A 22,223-nucleotide genomic window follows, 5' to 3' on the forward strand; every position below is an offset into this window, starting at 1 on the left:
TGTGTGAGAGGGATAGAGATTGGATTGTGTGTTTGTGTGAGAGAGATAGTGATTAGGTTGTGTGTGTGTGTGTGAGAGAGAGAGATAGAGATTGGATTGAGTGTGTGTGTGTGAGTGGGAGATTGGATTGTGTGTGTATGTGAGAGAGAGAGATAATGATTGGATTGTGTGTGTGTAAGAGAGATAGAGATTGGATTGTGTGTGTGAGAGAGAGATAGAGATTGGATTGCGTGTGTGTGTGTGAGAGAGAAAGAGATTGGATTGCGTGTGTGTGTGTGAGAGAGAAAGAGATTGGATTGTGTGTGTGAGAGAGAGGTAGAGATTGGGTTTCGTGTGTGTGTGTGAGAGAGATTTAGTGATTGGATTGTGTGTGTGTGCGAGAGAGAGGTAAGAGATTGGATTCAGTTTTTGTGTGAGAGGGATAGAGATTGGATTGTGTGTTTGTGTGAGAGAGAAAGAGATTGGATTGCGTGTGTGTGTGTGTGAGAGAGAAAGAGATTGGATTGTGTGTGTGTGAGAGAGAAAGAGATTGGATTGCGTGTGTGTGAGAGAGAAAGAGATTGGATTGCGTGTGTGTGAGAGAGAAAGAGATTGGATTGCGTGTGTGTGTGTGTGAGAGAGAAAGAGATTGGATTGCGTGTGTGTGAGAGAGAGATAGAGATTGGATTGTGTGTGTGAGAGAGAGATAGAGATTGGATTGTGTGTGTGAGAGAGATTGAGATTGGATTGTGTGTGTGTGTGTGAGAGAGATTGAGATTGGATTGTGTGTGTGTGTGTGAGAGAGATTGAGATTGGATTGTGTGTGTGTGAGAGAGAGGGAGAGAGATAGTGATTGGATTGTTTGTGCGTGAGTGAGATAGAGACTGGTTGTGTGTGTTAGAGAGAGATAGAGATTGGATTGTGTGTGTGAGAAAGAGATTGGATTGAGTGTGTGTGAGAGAGAGAGAGAGATAATGATTTGGATTGTGTGTGTGTGAGAGAGAGAGATAGAGATTGGATTGTCTGTATGTGTGAGAGAGAGATAGAGATTGGATTGTGTGTGTGTGTGAGAGAGATTGGGATTGGATTGTGTGTGTGTGAGAGAGAGGGAGAGAGATAGTGATTGGATTGTTTGTGCGTGAGTGAGATAGAGACTGGTTGTGTGTGTTAGAGAGAGATAGAGATTGGATTGTGTGTATAAGAGAGATAGAGATTGGATTTCGTGTGTGTGTGAGAGATTTAGTGATTGGATTGTCTGTGTGTAAGAGAGAGGGAGATTGGTTTGTTTGTGTGTGTGTGTGAGGGTGATTGGATTGTGAACGTATATGAGAGGGAGATTGGATTGTGCATATGTATCAAAGAAAGATAGAGATTGGATTGTGTGTGTGAGAGATAGAGATTGGATTTCGTGTGTGTGTGTGTGAGAGAGAGAGAGAGTTAGTGATTGGATTGTGTGTGTGTGTGTGTGAGAGAGAGAGAGACAGAGATTGGATTGTGTGTGTGTGTGAGAGATAGAGATTGTGTGTGGTGTGTGTGTGTGTGTGTGTGTGTGAGAGAGATAGAGATTGTGTGTGAGAGAGAGATAGAGATTGGATTGTGTGTGTGTGTGAGAGAGATAGAGATTGGATTGTGTGTGTGTGAGAGAGATAGAGATTGGATTGTGTGTGTGTGTGTGAGAGAGAGATTGAGATTGCATTTTGTGTGTGTGTGTGTGTGAGAGAGAGGGAGATTGGATTGTGCGTGTGAGAGAGAGAGATTGGATTGTGTGTGTGAGAGAAAGAGAGAGAGAGAGATTGGATTGAGTGTGTGTGCAAGAGAGGTAGAGATTGGATTTGGTTTTTGTGTGAGAGAGAGATAGAGATTGGATTGTGTGTGTGTGAGAGAGAGAGAGAGATAGAAATTGGATTGTGTGTGTGTGTGTGTGTGTGTGTGTGTGTGTGTGGGAGATTGGATTGTGCCTGTGTGTCAGAGAGAGAAAGGGATTGGATATTGTGTGTGTGTGTGAGAGAGAGAGATAGAGATTGAATTGTGTGTGTGTGTGTGTGTGAGAGAGAGATAGAGATTGGATTGTGTGTATAAGAGAGATAGAGATAGGATTGTGTGTGTGTGTGAGAGAGATAGAGATTGAATTTCGTGTGTGTGTGAGAGATTTAGTGATTGGATTGTCTGTGTGTAAGAGAGAGGGAGATTGGATTGTGTGTGTGTGTGTGTGAGGGTGATTGGATTGTGAACGTATATGAGAGGGAGATTGGATTGTGCATATGTATCAAAGAAAGATAGAGATTGGATTGTGTGTGAGAGAGATAGAGATTGGATTTCGTGTGTGTGTGTGTGTGAGAGAGAGAGAGAGTTAGTGATTGGATTGTGTGTGTGTGTGTGAGAGAGAGATAGAGATTGGATTGTGTGTGTGTGTGTGAGAGATAGAGATTGAATTGTGTGTGTATATGGCTGTGTGTGTGAGAGTGAGATTGGATCGTGCATGTGCGTGTGTGAGGGAGATTGGATTGTGCCTGTGTGTCAGAGAGAGAAAGGGATTGGACATTGTGTGTGTCAGAGAAAGAGATAGAGATTGGATTGTGTGTGTGTGTGTGTTTCTGAGAGAGAGATAGAGATTGGATTGTGTGTGTGTGTGAGAGATAGAGATTGGATTGTGTGTGTGTGTGTGAGAGAGAGATAGAGATTGGATTGTGTGTATGTGAGGGAGATTAGATTGTGTATGTATGTGAGAGGGAGATTGGATTGTGCATATGTGTCAAAGAGAGAAAGAGATTAGATTTTGTGTGTGTGTGAGAGAGACAGAGATTGGATTGTGTGTGAGAGAGAGATAATGGTTGGATTTTGTTTTTGTGTGAAAGGGATAGAGATTGGATTGTGTGTGAGAGGCAGATTGGATTGTGTGTGTGTGTGTGTGTGTGTGTGTGTGAGAGAGAGATTGGATTGTGTGTGTGAGAGAGAGAGAGAGAGATTGGATTGTGTGTGTGTGAGAGAGAGAGAGATTGGATTGTGTGTGTGTGAGAGAGAGAGAGATTGGATTGTGTGTGTGTGAGAGAGAGAGAGATTGGATTGTGTGTGTGTGAGAGAGAGAGATTGGATTGTGTGTGTGTGAGAGAGAGAGAGATTGGATTGTGTGTGTGTGAGAGAGAGAGAGATTGGATTGTGTGTGTGTGAGAGAGAGAGAGATTGGATTGTGTGTGTGTGAGAGAGAGAGAGATTGGATTGTGTGTGTGTGAGAGAGAGAGAGATTGGATTGTGTGTGTGTGAGAGAGAGAGAGATTGGATTGTGTGTGTGTGAGAGAGAGAGAGATTGGATTGTGTGTGTGTGAGAGAGAGAGAGATTGGATTGTGTGTGTGTGAGAGAGAGAGAGATTGGATCGTGTGTGTGTGAGAGAGAGAGAGATTGGATCGTGTGTGTGTGAGAGAGAGAGAGATTGGATCGTGTGTGTGTGAGAGAGAGAGAGATTGGATCGTGTGTGTGTGAGAGAGAGAGAGATTGGATCGTGTGTGTGTGAGAGAGAGAGAGATTGGATCGTGTGTGTGTGAGAGAGAGAGAGATTGGATCGTGTGTGTGTGAGAGAGAGAGAGATTGGATTGTGTGTGTGTGAGAGAGAGAGAGATTGGATCGTGTGTGTGTGAGAGAGAGAGAGATTGGATCGTGTGTGTGTGAGAGAGAGAGAGATTGGATCGTGTGTGTGTGAGAGAGAGAGAGATTGGATCGTGTGTGTGTGAGAGAGAGAGAGATTGGATCGTGTGTGTGTGAGAGAGAGAGAGATTGGATCGTGTGTGTGTGAGAGAGAGAGAGATTGGATCGTGTGTGTGTGAGAGAGAGAGAGATTGGATCGTGTGTGTGTGAGAGAGAGAGAGATTGGATCGTGTGTGTGTGAGAGAGAGAGAGATTGGATCGTGTGTGTGTGAGAGAGAGAGAGATTGGATCGTGTGTGTGTGAGAGAGAGAGAGATTGGATCGTGTGTGTGTGAGAGAGAGAGAGATTGGATCGTGTGTGTGTGAGAGAGAGAGAGATTGGATCGTGTGTGTGTGAGAGAGAGAGAGAGAGAGATAGAGATTGGGTTGTGTGTATGTGAGGGAGATTAGATTGTGTATATGTGTCAAAGAGAGAAAGAGATTAGATTTTGTGTGTGTGACAGCGAGATTGGATTGTGCATGTGTGCGTGTGAGGGACATTGGATTGTGTGTGTGTGCGTGTTTAAGAGAGAGAGATTGGATTTTGTGAGTGTGTGTGAGAGAGACCGAGATTGGATTGTGTGTATGTGAGAGACAGATTGAGATTGGATTGTGTGTGTGAGAGAGAGAGAGATATTGATTAGATTGTGTGTGTGTGTGTGTGTGTGTGTGTGTGTGAGGGAGATTGGATTGTGCATATGTGTCAAAGAGAGAAAGAGATTATATTTTGTGTATGTGACAGTGAGATTGGATTGTGCATGTGTGTGTGAGGGAGATTGGATTGTATGTGTGTGTGTGTTTGAGAGATAGAGTTTGGATTTTGTGTGTGTGAGAGAGAGACAGATTGGATTGTGTGAGTGTGAGAGAGATATAGAGATTGGATTGTGTTTTTGTGTGAGAGGGATAGAGATTGGATTGTGTGTGTGTGTGTGTGAGCGAGAGAGGGAGATTGGATTGTGTACATATGTGAGAGGGAGATTGGATTGTGCATATGTGCCAAAGAGATTGGATTTTGTGTGTGTGTGAGATAGAGATAGAGATTGGATTTTGTGTGTGTGTGAGAGCGAGATTGGATTGTGTGTGTGTCCGTGTTTGAGAGATAGAAATTGGATTTTGTGTGTGATAGAGAGAGAGACAGAGATTGGATTGTGTGTGTGTGAAAGAGAGATTGAGATTGGATTGTGTGTGTGAGAGAGAGAGAGACAGAGATAGGATTGTGCACATGTGTCAAAGAGAGAAAGAGATTGGATTTTCTGTGTGTGTGTGATTGAGATAGTGATTAGATTTTCTGTGTGTGAGAGCGAGATTGGATTGTGCATGTGTGCGTGAGAGGGAGATTGGATTGTGTGTGTGTGTGTGAGAGAGATAGAGATTGGATTGTGTGTGTGAGAGAGAGAGACAGAGATTGGATTGTGTGTGTGTGTGAGAGAGAGAGAGTTAGTGATTGGATTGTGTGTGTGTGTGTGTGCGAGAGAGAGACCGAGATTGGATTGTGTGTGTGTGAGACAGATTGAGATTGGATTGTGTGTGTGTGTGAGAGAGAGACAGAGATTGAATTGTGCGTGTGTGTGAATGAGAGGGAGATTGGATTGTGCCTGTGTGTCAGAGAGAGAAAGGGATTGGATATTGTGTGTGTGAGAGAGATAGAGATTGAATTGTGTGTGTGAGAGAGAGATAGAGATTGGATTGTGTGTGTGAGAGAGAGAGGTAGAGATTGGATTGACTGTATGTGTGAAAGATAGAGATTGGATTGTGTGTGTGTGAGAGAGATAGAGATTGGATTGTGTGTGTGTGAGAGAGATAGAGATTGGATTGTGTGTGTGTGTGTGTGTGTGAGAGAGAGAGAGGTAGAGATTGGATTGTGTGTGTGAGAGAGAGGTAGAGATTGGATTGTGTGTGTGTGTGAGAGAGAGGTAGAGATTGGATTGTGTGTGTGTGAGAGAGAGGTAGAGATTGGATTGTGTGTGTGTGAGAGAGAGGTAGAGATTGGATTGTGTGTGTGTGTGAGAGAGAGGTAGAGATTGGATTGTGTGTGTGTGTGTGTGAGAGAGGTAGAGATTGGATTGTGTGTGTGTGTGAGAGAGAGACAGAGATTGGATATTGTGTGTGTGAGAGAGATAGAGATTGAATTGTGTGTGTGAGAGAGAGATAGAGATTGGATTGACTGTATGTGTGAAAGATAGAGATTGGATTGTGTGTGTGTGAGAGAGACAGAGATTGGATTGTGTGTGTGTGTGAGAGAGAGACAGAGATTGGATTGTGTGTGTGTGTGAGAGAGAGAGAGTTAGTGATTGGATTGTGTGTGTGTGTGTGTGTGAGAGAGAGACAGAGATTGAATTGTGCGTGTGTGTGAATGAGAGGGAGATTGGATTGTGCCTGTGTGTCAGAGAGAGAAAGGGATTGAATTGTGTGTGTGTGAGAGAGATAGAGATTGAATTGTGTGTGTGAGAGAGAGATAGAGATTGGATTGTGTGTGTGAGAGAGAGATAGAGATTGGATTGACTGTATGTGTGAAAGATAGAGATTGGATTGTGTGTGTGTGAGAGAGATAGAGATTGGATTGTGTGTGTGTGAGAGAGATAGAGATTGGATTGTGTGTGTGTGAGAGAGATAGAGATTGGATTGTGTGTGTGTGTGTGTGTGTGTGTGTGAGAGAGAGAGGTAGAGATTGGATTGTGTGTGTGAGAGAGAGGTAGAGATTGGATTGTGTGTGTGAGAGAGAGGTAGAGATTGGATTGTGTGTGTGTGTGAGAGAGAGGTAGAGATTGGATTGTGTGTGTGTGAGAGAGAGGTAGAGATTGGATTGTGTGTGTGTGTGAGAGAGAGGTAGAGATTGGATTGTGTGTGTGTGTGAGAGAGACAGAGATTGGATTGTGTGCGTGTGAGAGAGAGAGATAGAGATAGTGATTGGATTGTGTGTGTGTGAGAGAGAGAGATAGAGATTGGATTGTGTGTGTGTGTGTGAGAGAGACAGAGATTGGATTGTGTGTGTGTGAGAGAGAGACAGAGACAGAGATTGGATTGTGTGTGTGTGAGAGACAGAGATTGTGTGTGTGTGTGTATGTGTGTGTGTGTGAGAGAGAGAGAGAGAGAGATAGAGATTGGATTGTGTGTGTGTGTGTGAGAGAGACAGAGATTGGATTGTGTGTGTGTGAGAGAGAGACAGAGATAGTGATTGGATTGTGTGTGTGTGTGTGAGACAGATTGAGATTGGATTGTGTGTGTGAGAGAGACAGAGATTGTGTGTGTGTGTGTGAGAGAGAGAGAGAGAGACAGAGATTGGATTTTGTGTGTGAGAGAGAGAGTTAGTGATTGTATTGTGTGAGGGAGACAGAGATTGGATTATGTGTATCAGAGAGATAGAGATTGGATTGTGTGTGTATATGTGTGTGCGTGTGAGAGGGAGATAGAGATTGGTTTGTGTGTATGTGTGAGAGATGAAGGGCTTATGCTCGAAACGTCGAATTCTCTATTCCTGAGATGCGGCCTGGCCTGCTGTGCTTTGACCAGCAACACATTTGCAGCTGTGATCTCCAGCATCTGCAGACCTCATATTTGACTGAGAGAGAGGGAGATTGAGTGTGTGTATGTGAGAGAGAGAGAGAGAGAGATTAAATTGTGTGCGTGTGTGAGAGAGATTGAGATTGGATTGTGTGTGTGTGTTAGAGACATTGAGATTGGATTGTGTGTGTGAGAGAGAGAGATAATGATTGGATTGTGTGTGTGTGAGAGAGAGAGATAGAGATTGGATGGTGTGTGTGTGAGAGGGATAGAGATTGGATTGTGCATATGTGTCAAAGAGAGAAAGAGATTGGATTTTGTGTGTGTGTGAGAGAGAGAGAGAGTTAGTGATTGGAATTCGTGTGTGTGTGAGAGAGAGAGAGACAGAGATTGAATTGTGTGTGTGTGTGTGATAGAGATAGAGATTGGATTTTGTGTGTGTGACAGCGAGATTGGATTGTGCATTTGTGCGTGAGAGGGAGATTGGATTGTGTGTGTGCGTGTTTGAGAGATAGAGATTGGATTTTGTGTGTGTGTGTGAGAGAGAGACAGAGATTGGATTGTGTGTATGAGAGAGAGAGATAGTGATTGGATTGTGTGTGTGTGTGAGACAGATTGAGATTGGATTGTGTGTGTGTGTGAGAGAGATAGAGATTGGATTGTTTGCGTGTGTGAGAGAGATAGAGATTGGATTGTGCATATGTGTCAAAGAGAGAAAGAGATTGGATTTTCTGTGTGTGTGAGATAGAGATAGAGATTGGATTTTGTGTGTGTGACAGCGAGATTGGATTGTGCATTTGTGCGTGAGAGGGAGATTGGATTGTGTGTGTGCGTGTTTGAGAGATAGAGATTGGATTGTGTGTGTGTGTGTGAGAGAGAGGTAGAGATTGGATTGTGTGTGTGAGTGGGAGACTGGATTGTGCATGTGTGTCAGAGAGAGAAAGGGATTGGATATTGTGTGTGTGTGTGTGTGAGAGAGAGAGATAGAGATTGAATTGTGTGTGAATATGGCTGTGTGTGTGAGAGTGAGATTGGATCGTGCATGTGTGCGTGAGAGGGAGATTGGATTGTGTGTGTGCGTGTTTGAGAGATAGAGATTGGATTTTGTGTGTGTGTGAGAGAGAGACAGAGATTGGATTGTGTGTGTGTGTGTGAGAGAGATAGAGATTGGATTGTGTGTGTGTGAGAGAGATAGAGATTGGATTGTGTGTGTGTGTGTGAGAGAGAGGTAGAGATTGGATTGTGTGTGTGAGTGGGAGACTGGATTGTGCATGTGTGTCAGAGAGAGAAAGGGATTGGATATTGTGTGTGTGTGTGTGAGAGAGAGAGATAGAGATTGAATTGTGTGTGAATATGGCTGTGTGTGTGAGAGTGAGATTGGATCGTGCATGTGTGTGTGTGAGGGAGATTGGATTGTGCCTGTGTGTCAGAGAGAGAAAGGGATTGGACATTGTGTGTGTGTCAGAGAAAGAGATAGAGATTGGATTGTGTGTGTGTGTGTGAGAGAGAGAGAGAGATAGAGATTGGATTGTGTGTGTATGTGTTAGAAAGATAGAGATTGGATTGTGTGTGTGTGTGTGAGAGAGAGATCGAGATTGGATTGTGTGTATGTGAGGGAGATTCGATTGTGTATGTATGTGAGAGGGAGATTGGATTGTGCATGTGTCAAAGAGAGAAAGAGAATAGATTTTGTGTGTGTGTGTGTGTGTGAGAGAGACAGATTGGATTGTGTGTATGTGTGAGAGAGAGAGACAGAGATTGGATTGTGTGTGAGAGGCAGATCTGATTTTGTGTGTGTGTGAGAGACAGAGATTGGGTTGTGTGTATGTGAGGGAGATTAGATTGTGTATATATGTGAGAGGGAGATTGGATTGTGCATATGTGTCAAAGAGAGAAAGAGATTAGATTTTGTGTGTGTGACAGCGAGATTTTATTGTGCATGTGTGCGTGTGAGGGAGATTGGATTGTGTGTGTGTGCGTGTTTAAGAGATAGAGATTGGATTTTGTGTGTGTGTGTGAGAGAGACAGAGATTGGATTGTGTGTGTGTGAGAGAGAGAGATATTGATTAGATTGTGTGTGTGTGAGAGAGAGAGAGAGACAGAGATTGGATTGTGTGTGTGTGTGTGAGAGAGAGAGATATTGATTAGATTGTGTGTGTGTGTGTGTGTGTGTGTGTGTGTGTGAGAGAGAGTTAGTGATTGGATTGTGTTTTTGTGTGAGAGAGATAGAGATTGGATTGTGTGTGTGAGAGAGGGATAGAGATTGGATTGTGTGTGTGTGAGACAGAGTTAGTGATTGGATTTTGTGAGTGTGTGTGTGTGAGAGAGAGATCGAGATTGGATTTTGTGTGTGTGTGTGTGTGTGTGTGTGAGAGGGAGATTGGATTGTGTACATATGTGCCAAAGAGAGAAAGAGATTGTATTTTGTGTATGTGACAGCGAGATTGGATTGTGCATGTGTGCGTGAGAGGGAGATTGGATTGTATGTGTGTGCGTGTTTGAGAGATAGTTTGGATTTTGTGTGTGTGTGAGACAGATTGAGATTGGATTGTGTGAGTGTGAGAGAGAGATATAGAGATTGGATTGTGCATGTGTGCGTGTGAGGGAGATTGGATTGTGTGTGCGTGTTTAAGAGATAGAGATTGGATTTTGTGTGTGTATGTGAGAGAGAGATTGGATTGTGTGTGTGTGAGAGAGAGAGATATTGAGGGAGATTGGATTGTATGTGTGTGTGTGTTTGAGAGATAGTTTGGATTTTGTGTGTGTGTGAGACAGATTGAGATTGGATTGTGTGTGTGTGAGAGAGAGAGATATTGATTAGATTGTGTGTGTGTGTGTGTGTGTGTGTGTGTGTGTGTGTGTGAGAGAGAGAGAGAGAGAGTTAGTGATTGGATTTTGTGTGTGTGAGAGAGAGAGAGATCGAGATTGGATTTTGTGTGTGTGTGTGTGTGTGAGAGGGAGATTGGATTGTGCATGTGTGCGTGAGAGGGAGATTGGATTGTATGTGTGTGCGTGTTTGAGAGAGAGTTTGGATTTTGTGTGTGTGTGTGAGACAGATTGAGATTGGATTGTGTGAGTGTGAGAGAGAGAGATATTGATTAGATTGTGTGTGTGTGTGTGTGTGTGTGTGTGTGTGTGTGTGAGAGAGAGAGAGAGAGAGAGTTAGTGATTGGATTTTGTGTGTGTGAGAGAGAGAGAGATCGAGATTGGATTTTGTGTGTGTGTGTGTGTGTGTGTGTGTGTGTGAGAGAGAGAGAGAGAGAGTTAGTGATTGGATTTTGTGTGTGTGAGAGAGAGAGAGATCGAGATTGGATTTTGTGTGTGTGTGTGTGTGTGTGAGAGGGAGATTGGATTGTGCATATGTGTCAAAGAGAGAAAGAGATTATATTTTGTGTATGTGACAGTGAGATTGGATTGTGCATGTGTGTGTGTGAGAGAGAGAGAGAGAGAGAGAGACAGAGATTGGATTGTGTGTGTGTGTGAGAGAGAGAGAGATATTGATTAAATTGTGTGTGTGTGTGAGAGAGAGAGAGATATTGATTAAATTGTGTGTGTGTGTGAGAGAGAGAGTTAGTGATTGGATTGTGTGTGTGTGAGAGAGAGAGATAATGGTTGGATTGTGTTTTTGTGTGAGAGGGATAGAGATTGGATTGTGTGTGTGTGAGAGAGAGAGAGATTGGATTGTGTGAGAGGGATAGAGATTGGATTGTTTGCGTGTGTGAGAGAGATTGAGATTGGATTGTATGTGTGTGAGAGAGGGATAGAGATTGGATTGTGCGTGTTTGAGAGAGCGAGATATAGAGATTGGATTGTGTGTGTGTGTGAGACAGAGTTAGTGATTGGATTTTGTGTGTGTGTGTGAGAGGGAGATTGGATTGTGTACATATGTGAGAGGGAGATTGGATTGTGCATATGTGCCAAAGAGAGAAAGAGATTGTATTTTGTGTATGTGACAGCGAGATTGGATTGTGCATGTGTGCGTGAGAGGGAGATTGGATTGTATGTGTGTGCGTGTTTGAGAGAGAGTTTGGATTTTGTGTGTGTGTGTGAGACAGATTGAGATTGGATTGTGTGAGTGTGAGAGAGAGATATAGAGATTGGATTGTGCATGTGTGCATGTGAGGGAGATTGGATTGTGTGTGTGTGTGTGAGAGAGACAGAGATTGGATTGTGTGTATGTGAGAGAGAGAGATAGTGATTGGATTGTGTGTGTGTGTGAGACAGATTGAGATTGGATTGTGTGTGTGAGAGAGAGAGAGATATTGATTAGATTGTGTGTGTGTGTGTGTGTGTGTGTGTGAGAGAGAGAGATCGAGATTGGATTTTGTGTGTGTGTGTGTGTGAGAGGGAGATTGGATTGTGCATATGTGTCAAAGAGAGAAAGAGATTATATTTTGTGTATGTGACAGTGAGATTGGATTGTGCATGTGTGTGATTGAGAGAGAGTGAGAGAGAGAGACAGAGATTGGATTGTGTGTGTGTGTGAGAGAGAGAGAGAGTTAGTGATTGGATTGTGTGTGTGTGCGCGAGAGAGAGACCGAGATTGGATTGTGTGTGTGTGAGACAGATTGAGATTGGATTGTGTGTGTGTGAGAGAGACAGAGATTGAATTGTGTGTGTGTGTGTGTGTGAGAGAGAGATAGAAATTGGATTGTGTGTGTGAGTGGGAGACTGGATTGTGCATGTGTGTCAGAGAGAGAAAGGGATTGGATATTGTGTGTGTGTGAGAGAGAGATAGAGATTGAATTGTGTGTGAATATGGCTGTGTGTGTGAGAGTGAGATTGGATCGTGCATGTGTGTGTGTGAGGGAGATTGGATTGTGCCTGTGTGTCAGAGAGAGAGAGAGGGATTGGACATTGTGTGTGTGTCAGAGAAAGAGATAGAGATTGGATTGTGTGTGTGTGTGTTAGAAAGATAGAGATTGGATTGTGTGTGTGTGTGAGAGAGAGAGATCGAGATTGGATTTTGTGTGTTTGTGTGTGAGAGAGAGATAGAGATTGGGTTGTGTGTATGTGAGGGAGATTAGATTGTGTATATATGTGAGAGGGAGATTGGATTGTGCATATGTGTCAAAGAGAGAAAGAGATTAGATTTTGTGTGTGTGACAGCGAGATTGGATTGTGCATGTGTGCGTGTGAGGGAGATTGGATTGTGTGTGTGTGTGCGTGTTTAAGAGATAGATTGGATTTTGTGTGTGTGTGTGAGAGAGACAGAGATTGGATTGTGTGTGTGTGAGAGAGACAGAGATTGGATTGTGTGTGTGCGTGTGTGTGTGAGAGAGAGAGAGATATTGATTAGATTGTGTGTGTGTGTGTGTGTGTGTGTGTGTGAGAGAGAGAGATAGAGATTGGATTGTGTGTGTGAGAGAGGGATAGAGATTGGATTGTGTGTGTTTGAGAGAGAGAGATATAGAGATTGTCTCACACACACACAATCCAGAGTTAGTGATTGGATTTTGTGTGTGTGAGAGAGAGATCGAGATTGGATTGTGTACATATGTGAGAGGGAGATTGGATTGTGCATATGTGCCAAAGAGAGAAAGAGATTGTATTTTGTGTATGTGACAGCGAGATTGGATTGTGCATGTGTGCGTGAGAGGGAGATTGGATTGTATGTGTGTGCGGGTTTGAGAGATAGTTTGGATTTTGTGAGTGTGAGAGAGAGATATAGAGATTGGATTGTGCATGTGTGCGTGTGAGGGAGATTGGATTGTGTGTGTGTGCGTGTTTAAGAGATAGAGATTGGATTTTGTGTGTGTGTGTGAGAGAGACAGAGATTGGATTGTGTGTGTGAGAGAGAGAGAGATATTGATTAGATTGTGTGTGTGTGTGTGTGTGTGAGAGGGAGATTGGATTGTGCATATGTGTCAAAGAGAAAGAGATTATATTTTGTGTATGTGACAGTGAGATTGGATTGTGCGTGTATGTGTGTGTGTGTGTGAGAGAGAGAGAGACAGAGATTGGATTGTGTGTGTGTGTGAGAGAGAGAGAGATATTGATTAGATTGTGTGTGTGTGTGTGTGAGACAGATTGAGATTGGATTGTGTTTGTGTGAGAGAGACAAAGAGAGACAGAGATTGAATTGTGTGTGTGTGAGAGAGAGAGAGAGAGACAGAGATTGGATTGTGTGTGTGTGTGAGAGAGAGAGAGACCGAGATTGGATTGTGTGTGTGTGTGTGTGAGACCGATTGAGATTGGATTGTGTGTGTGTGAGAGAGAGACAGAGATTGAATTGTGCGTGTGTGTGAATGAGAGGGAGATTGGATTGTGCCTGTGTGTCAGAGAGAGAAAGGGATTGGATATTGTGTGTGTGAGAGAGATAGAGATTGAATTGTGTGTGTGAGAGAGAGATAGAGATTGGATTGACTGTATGTGTGAAAGATAGAGATTGGATTGTGTGTGTGTGCCTGTCTGTGAGTGGGAGATTGGATTGTGCATGTGTGTCAGAGAGAGAAAGGGATTGGATATTGTGTGTGTGTGTGAGAGAGAGATAGAGATTGGATTTCGTGTGTGTGTGAGAGAGAGGTAGAGATTGGATTTGATTTTTGTGTGAGAGGGATAGAGATTGGATTGTGTGTGTGTGAGAGAGATAGAGATTGGATTGTGTGTGTGAGAGAGATAGAGATTGGATTGTGTGTGTGTGTGTGAGAGAGAGAGGTAGAGATTGGATTGTGTGTGTGTGTGAGAGAGAGGTAGAGATTGGATTGTGTGTGTGTGTGAGAGAGAGGTAGAGATTGGATTGTGTGTGTGTGTGTGAGAGAGATAGAGATTGGATTGTGTGTGTGTGAGACAGAGTTAGTGATTGGATTTTGTGTGTGTATGTGTGAGAGAGAGATCGAGATTGGATTTTGTGTGTGTGTTTGTGTGTGTGTGTGTGTGTGTGTGAGAGGGAGATTGGATTGTGTACATATGTGAGAGGGAGATTGGATTGTGCATATGTGCCAAAGAGAGAAAGAGATTGTATTTTGTGTATGTGACAGCGAGATTGGATTGTGCATGTGTGCGTGAGAGGCAGATTGGATTGTATGTGTGTGCGTGTTTGAGAGATAGATTGAGATTGGATTGTGTGTGTGTGAGAGAGAGAGAGAGACAGATTGGATTGTGTGTGTGTGTGTGTGTGTGTGTGTGAGAGAGAGAGAGAGATATTGATTAGTGTGTGTGTGTGTGTGTGAGTGAGAGAGAGTTAGTGATTGGATTGTGTGTGTGTGAGAGAGAGTTAATGGTTGGATTGTGTTTTTGTGTGAGAGAGATAGAGATTGGATTGTTTGCGTGTGTGAGAGAGGGATAGAGATTGGATTGTGTGTGTTTGAGAGAGAGTTAGTGATTGGATTTTGTGTGTGTGTGTGAGAGAGAGATCGAGATTGGATTTTGTGTGTGTGTGTGTGTGTGTGTGTGTGTGTGTGTGAGAGGGAGATTGGATTGTGTACATATGTGCCAAAGAGAGAAAGAGATTGTATTTTGTGTATGTGACAGCGAGATTGGATTGTGCATGTGTGCGTGAGAGGGAGATTGGATTGTATGTGTGTGTGTGTTTGAGAGAGAGTTTGGATTTTGTGTGTGAGACAGATTGAGATTGGATTGTGAGTGTGAGAGAGAGATATAGAGATTGGATTGTGCATGTGTGCGTGTGAGGGAGATTGGATTGTGTGTGTGTGTGCGTGTTTAAGAGATAGAGATTGGATTTTGTGTGTGTATGTGAGAGAGAGATTGGATTGTGTGTGTGTGAGAGAGAGAGATATTGAGGGAGAGAGGGAGATTGGATTGTATGTGTGTGTGTGTGTATGAGACAGATTGAGATTGGATTGTGTGTGAGAGAGAGAGAGAGACAGAGATTGGATTGTGTGTGTGTGTGAGAGAGAGAGAGATATTGATTAGATTGTGTGTGTGTGTGTGTGTGTGTGTGTGTGTGAGAGAGAGAGAGAGTTAGTGATTGGATTGTGTGTGTGTGAGAGAGAGATAATGGTTGGATTGTGTTTTTGTGTGAGAGGGATAGAGATTGGATTGTGTGTGTGAAAGAGAGATAGAGATTAGATTGTGTGTGTGTGAGAGAGAGAGAGATTGGATTGTGTGAGAGAGAGAGAGATTGGATTGTGTGAGAGGGATAGAGATTGGATTGTTTGCGTGTGTGAGAGAGAGAGATATAGAGATTGGATTGTGTGTGTGTATGTGAGAGAGAGATTGGATTGTGTGTGTGTGAGAGAGAGAGATATTGAGGGAGAGAGGGAGATTGGATTGTATGTGTGTGTGTGTGTATGAGACAGATTGAGATTGGATTGTGTGTGAGAGAGAGAGAGAGACAGAGATTGGATTGTGTGTGTGTGTGAGAGAGAGAGAGATATTGATTAGATTGTGTGTGTGTGTGTGTGTGTGTGTGAGAGAGAGAGAGAGTTAGTGATTGGATTGTGTGTGTGTGAGAGAGAGATAATGGTTGGATTGTGTTTTTGTGTGAGAGGGATAGAGATTGGATTGTGTGTGTGAAAGAGAGATAGAGATTGGATTGTGTGTGTGTGAGAGAGAGAGAGATATTGATTAGATTGTGTGTGTGTGTGTGTGTGTGTGTGAGAGAGAGAGAGAGTTAGTGATTGGATTGTGTGTGTGTGAGAGAGAGATAATGGTTGGATTGTGTTTTTGTGTGAGAGGGATAGAGATTGGATTGTGTGTGTGAAAGAGAGATAGAGATTGGATTGTGTGTGTGTGAGAGAGAGAGAGATTGGATTGTGTGAGAGAGAGAGAGATTGGATTGTGTGAGAGGGATAGAGATTGGATTGTTTGCGTGTGTGAGAGAGAGAGATATAGAGATTGGATTGTGTGTGTGTGTGAGACAGAGTTAGTGATTGGATTTTGTGTGTGTGTGTGTGAGAGGGAGATTGGATTGTGTACATATGTGAGAGGGAGATTGGATTGTGCATATGTGTCAAAGAGAGAAAGAGATTGTATTTTGTGTGTGTGACAGGGAGATTGGATTGTATGTGTGTGTGTGTTTGAGAGATAGTTTGGATTTTGTGTGTGAGAGAGAGACAGATTGGATTGTGTGTGTGTGTGTGTGAAACAGATTGAGATTGGATTGTGTGAGTGTGAGAGAGAGATATAGAGATTGGATTGTGTTTTTGTGTGAGAGGGATAGAGATTGGATTGTGTGTGTGTGTGTGAGAGAGAGAGAGAGGGAGATTGGATTGTGTGTGTGTGAGAGAGAGAGACAGTTAGTGATTGGATTGTGTGTGTGTGTGTGTGTGTGTGTGAGAGAGAGAGAGATAGTGATTGGATTGTGTGTATGTGTGAGAGAGGAAGATTAGTTTGTGTATGTATGTGAGAGGGAGATTGGATTGTGCATATGTGTCAAAGAGAGAAAGAGATTGGATTTTGTGTGCATGTGAGAGAGAGATGGAGATTGGATTGTGTTTTTGTGTGAGAGGGATAGAGATTGGATTGTGTTTCTGCGTGAGAGGGATAGAGATTGGATTGTGTGTATGTGAGAGAGAGAGAGATTGGATTGTGTGTGTGTGAGACAGATTGAGATTGGATTGTGTGTGTGTGAGAGAGAGATTGAGATTGGATTGTGTGTGTGAGAGAGAGAGAGACAGAGATTGGATTGTGCACATGTGTCAAAGAGAGAAAGAGATTGGATTTTCTGTGTGTGTGTGATAGAGATAGTGATTGGATTTTGTGTGTGTGAGAGCGAGATTGGATTGTGCATGTGTGCGTGAGAGGGAGATTGGATTGTGTGTGTGTGTGCGTGTTTGAGAGATAGAGATTGGATTTTGTGTGTGTGTGTGAGAGAGACAGTGATTGGATTGTGTGTACGTGAGAGAGAGAGATAGTGATTGGATTGTATGTGTGTGAGAGAGACAGAGATTGGATTGTGTGTGTGTGATAGAGATAGAGATTGGATTTTGTGTGTGTGAGAGCGAGATTGGATTGTGCATGTGTGCGTGAGAGGGAGATTGGATTGTGTGTGTGTGTGCGTGTTTGAGAGATAGAGATTGGATTTTGTGTGTGTGTGAGAGACAGAGATTGGATTGTGTGAATGAGAGAGAGAGATAGTGATTGGATTGTGTGTGTGTGTGAGACAGATAGAGATTGAATTGTGTGTGTGTGTGAGAGGGAGATAGAGATTGGTTTGTGTGTGTGTGAGAGAGAGAGAGAGAGGGAGATTGGATTGTGTGTGTATGTGTTAGAGAGATAGAGATTGAATGTGTGTGTTTATGTGAGAGAGAGAGAGATTAAATTGTGTGCGTGTGTGAGAGAGATTGAGATTGGATTGTGTGTGTGTGTGTGTGAGAGAGAGATAATGATTGGATTGTATGTGTGAGAGACAGATAGAGATTGGATTGTGTTTTTGTGTAAGAGGGATAGAGATTGGATTGTGTGTGTGTGTGTGAGAGAGAGGGAGATTGGATTGTGTACATATGTGAGAGGGAGATTGGATTGTGCATATGTGTCAAAGAGAGAAAGAGATTGGATTTTCTGTGTGTGTGAGATAGAGATAGAGATTGGATTTTGTGTGTGTGACAGCGGGATTGGATTGTGCATGTGTGTCCGTGTTTGAGAGATAGAAATTGGATTTTGTGTGTGTGAGAGAGAGACAGATTGGTTTGTGTGTGTGTGAGAGAAAGAGAGAGATAGTGATTGGATTGTGTGTGTGTGTGTGTGTGAGACAGATTGAGATTGAATTGTGTGTGTGTGTGAGAGAGAGATAGAGATTGGATTGTGTGTGTGTGTGTGAGAGAGAGAGGGATAGAGATTGGATTGTGTGTGTGTGAGAGAGGGATAGAGATTGGATTGTGTGTGTGTGAGAGAGGGATAGAGATTGGATTGTGTGTGTGAGAGAGAGGGATAGAGATTGGATTGTGTGCATGTAAGAGAGAGATAGAGATTGGATTGTGTATGTGTGTGTGAGAGGGATAGAGATTGGATTGTGTGTGAGTCTGTGTAAGAGAGAGAGATAGAGATTGGATTGTGTGTGTGTGAGAGAGGGCGATTGGATTGTGTGTGTGTGTGTGAGAGGGAGATTGAATTGTGTGTGTGTGTGTGTGCGCGTGTGTGTGAGTGTGAGGAGAGAGAGAGATAGAGATTGGATTGTGTGTGTGAGAGAGAGATAGACATTGGGTTTCGTGTGTGTATGTGAGAGAGATTTAGTGATTGGACTGTGTGTGTATGTGAGAGAGGTAAGAGATTGGATTTGGTTTTTGTGTGAGAGGGATAGAGATTGGATTGTGTGTGTGTGAGAGAGACAGAGATTGGATTGTGTGTGAGGGAGAGGTTGAGGTTGGGTTGTGTGTGTGTGTGTGTGTGTGTGTGAGAGAGAGAGATAGAGATTGGATTGTGTGTGTGTGTGAGAGAGAGAGACAGACATTGTGTGTGTGTGTTTGTGTGTGTATGTGAGAGAGAGAGAGAGACAGAGATTGTGTGTGTGTGTGAGAGAGAGAGAGATTGGATTGTGTGTGTGGGTGTGAGTGTGTGTGTGTGAGAGATAGAGATTGGATTGTGTGTGTGAGAGAGAGACAGAGATTGGATTGTGTCTGTGTGAGAGAGAGACAGAGATTGAATTGTGTGTGTGTGTGAGAGGGATAGAGATTGAATTGTGTGTGTGTGTGTGTGTGTGAGAGAGAGAGAGAGAGATAGAGATAGAGATTGGATTGTGTGTGAGAGAGAGGTTGAGATTGGATTGTGTGTGTGAGAGAGCGACAGAGATTGGATTGTGTGTGTGTGTGTGAGAGAGACAAAGATTGGATTGTGTATGTATGAGAGAGAGATAGAGATTGGATTGTGTGTGTGTGTTAGAGAGAGACAGAGATTGGATTGTGTATGTATGAGAGAGAGAGAGAGATAGAGATTGGATTGTGTGTGTGTGTGTGAGAGAGATAGAGATTGGATTGTGTGTATGTGAGAGATAGAGATTGGATTGTGTGAGAGAGATAGAGATTGGATTGTGTGAGAGAGATAGAGATTGGATTGTGTGTGTGTGAGTGTGAGAGATATAGAGATTGGATTGTGTGCGTGAGAAAGAGAGATAGTGATTGGATTGTGTGTGTGAGAGAGATAAAGATTGGATTGTGTGTGTGTTTGAGAGAGATAGAGATTGGATTGTGAGAGTGTGAGAGAGAGATAGAGATTGGATTGAGTGTGAGTGTGAGAGATATAGAGATTGGATTTTGTTTTTGTGAGAGGGATAGAGATTGGATTGTGTGCGTGAGAGAGAGATTGGATTGTGTATGTGTGTGAGAGAGAGAGAGATTAGATTGTGTGTGTGAGAGAGAGAGATAGAGATTGGATTGTGTGTGTGTGTGTGTGTGAGAGAGACAGACAGATTGAATTGTGTGTGTGTGAGAGAGATAGAGATTGAATTGTGTGTGTGTGTGTGTGAGAGAGAGAGAGAGATAGAGATTGGATTGTGTGTGTGGGTGTGAGTGTGTGTGTGTGAGAGATAGAGATTGGATTGTGTGTGAGAGAGAGGTTGAGGTTGGATTGTGTGTGTGTGTGTGTGTGTGAGAGAGGGATAGAGATTGGATTGTGTGTCTGAGAGAGATTGAGGTTGGATTGTGTGTGTGTGAGAAATAGAGATTGGATTGTGTGGGTGTGAGAGAGAGATAGAGATTGGATTGTGTGTGTGTGTGTGAGAGAGAGAGAGATAGAGATTGGATTGTGTGTGTGTGTGTGAGAGATTGGATTGTGTATGTCAGTGTGTGAGAGGGATAGCGATTGGATTGTGTGTGTGTGTGAGAGAGATTGGATTGTGTGTGTGTGAGAGAGAGATAGAGATAGAGATTGGATTGTGTATGTGTGTGTGTGTGTGTGTGTGAGAGAGAGGGATAGCGATTGGATTGTGTGTGTGAGAGAGAGAGATAGAGATTGGATTGTGTGTGTGTGAGAGAGAGAGCAGAGATTGGATTGTGTGTGTGAGAGAGAGAGTTATAGATTGGATTTCGTGTGTGTGTGAGAGGGATAGAGATTGGATTGTGTGTGTGTGTGTGGGAGATTTAGTGATTGGATTGTGTGTGTGTGTGTGTGAGAGAGAGGTAAGAGATTGGATTTGGTTTTGTGTGAGAGGGATAGAGATTGGATTGTGTGTGTGTGTGTGCGTGCGCACGTCAGAGAGATTGGATTGTGTGAGTGTGTGTTAGACAGATTGGTTTGTGTGTGTGAGAGAGATTGAATTGTGTGTGTATGTGAGAGAGACAGTGGATCGTGTGTGTGTGAGAGAGAGACAGAAAAGGATTAGAGTGTCTGAGTGTCAGTGATTGGCTGGTGTATGTTTCTTGGAGATGTTTTGGAGGTATGCTTGCTGGGCTTGAGGTTTTATTAGAACACCTGCTGAAATCCTAAAGTGCGACCTTACAGTGCTATGCTCTCTACCCCCTCAGACTCCTCCAGTGTGGATAACATTCCGCGTGGGTCTGCAGTGTGGAATCATGATGGTCCTCATGGTGCTGATCATTATCAAAGGTAAGCTTTTGGCGCCAGACAACCAACAAAGAAGCCAAAGTCTCATTATGTATTCTCAGGTTATTTGTAAACAACACTACTGACAGGTTGATATGAATAATTCAGTGACGTATGCAGATCAAGTGACTACAGCAGACAGTCATCTCCGGTTAAAACAGATCAATACGGCATTGACTGTCAAAGGGGGCTCATGAGTAGAGTGCGGCCTAGCTCACAGGCTGCACAGTGAGAGTCTGGCAAACCCGTGGTACGGCCTTCATGTGCCACTCCACACTCCCAGGACCTACAGGCCCAGGGCATGGATGGTGTTACTTGCTGCAACTCAACATGAATAGTTTAGAAACAAAGGATGTTTAGTTTTTACCTTTCCCTGGTGCTCTCTCAAGTAACACTTCCACAAAACTAAAGATTCACGGGTGAGGTGGTCTGGAATGTCTTACATTCTTCGCAGGGTTTGCGTTTTCTCTTCTTACGCTTTCTTCAGATGAAGATTGTGAGGAAGCAGGAAGCAGATGAAATGTCAGCTCAGTTGTGTAGATATCTGGAGGCTTCGCAAGGATTTCTGCCTCAAATCACCTGACCCAGTCGGACCCCACCTTCCACAGCCGATCAGTATCGAATTGGTTCTCCACTATCCAACGGAATAAGGAAAAAAAGGAAAAATTGTGTCTATTCAACTAATGTGTCAATGATATGAGCAAAAGGAGGAGAGTGGTACTGAGCTCTGATGCCCATTGGATAGCAAGTGTAGACACGATGGGCTGAATCCTTCTTTGGGATGATCTGGGTAAAATATAGTCTCCAGCCCATCATGATTACACTTGCTATCCAATGAGCGTCAGAGCTCAGCACCATTCTCCTGCCTTTTGCTCATATCATTGACACATTAGTTGAATAGACACAATTATCCAATGCCCTCGGTTGACTCAGCCTCTACCAGAATAGGTTTTCCTTTTCCTGGAGAAAGCCCATTTGTTCAGCCATTCCTTGTGGGTAGAACCGCTCAGTTCCACTCTCGTACCTGTGAATCTTTTTATTTGGCCATTTCAGAAATGCCAACCCCACCATCCTGTAACTTGGGAGAGAGAATGTTTAAAGATCGGGAGATTTGTCCATGAATCATTGGTTACTGTTTTTTTTTCAACCATAGTCTCAGCCTGCTTTTGGGGCAGTTCATCTGGGATCAAGGCCCACCTTCTCCAAAGTGTGATGTAACATGGCTGTGAAGGTTGACTTTATAAAGAAAAATCTGACATCAGTGTTTGGTTTCATGACAACCCTGTTGTCTCACATTCACAGGCATTGATCCTTGCTGGATTTAATTTCTTTTTTCCCCAGGTGTCTATGTATCCCAGCAAGCCAGCATGTGGCCCCTACTTAGGGCTTATAGAGGAGGTTTCATCATGATTGAGTTTGTCTTCCTGTTGGGCATTAACACCTATGGCTGGAGAAAGGCGGGAGTGAACCACACTCTAATCTTTGAACTTGACCCTAGGAACCATCTCTCCCACCAACAATTCTTTGAGGTGAGTCTGATGATATCTTTCCTGAAGGTCGATCATGGAAGCTGCTGTTTTGCCAAGATTGGAGCTGGTTAGCTCAGTTGGTTAGATGGCTGGTCC

The 22,223-nt window shown here is 43.3% G+C and overlaps 1 protein-coding gene across 1 annotated transcript in view; it reads left to right on the plus strand.

Moving 5' to 3' along the window:
• The window catches only part of LOC132825766 (xenotropic and polytropic retrovirus receptor 1 homolog), a 113,218-nt gene that overhangs the window by 76,023 nt on the left and 14,972 nt on the right, over positions 1-22,223 (plus strand). The window contains exons 7-8 of the mRNA XM_060841229.1: positions 20,520-20,601; positions 21,940-22,127. Coding sequence (XP_060697212.1) covers positions 20,520-20,601; positions 21,940-22,127 — 270 coding nt within the window. The remainder of the gene's footprint in view (positions 1-20,519; positions 20,602-21,939; positions 22,128-22,223) is intronic.

Source organism: Hemiscyllium ocellatum, chromosome 21 (genome assembly GCF_020745735.1).
Source record: "Hemiscyllium ocellatum isolate sHemOce1 chromosome 21, sHemOce1.pat.X.cur, whole genome shotgun sequence".
In the NCBI taxonomy this organism is placed as follows: Eukaryota; Metazoa; Chordata; class Chondrichthyes; order Orectolobiformes; family Hemiscylliidae; genus Hemiscyllium; species Hemiscyllium ocellatum.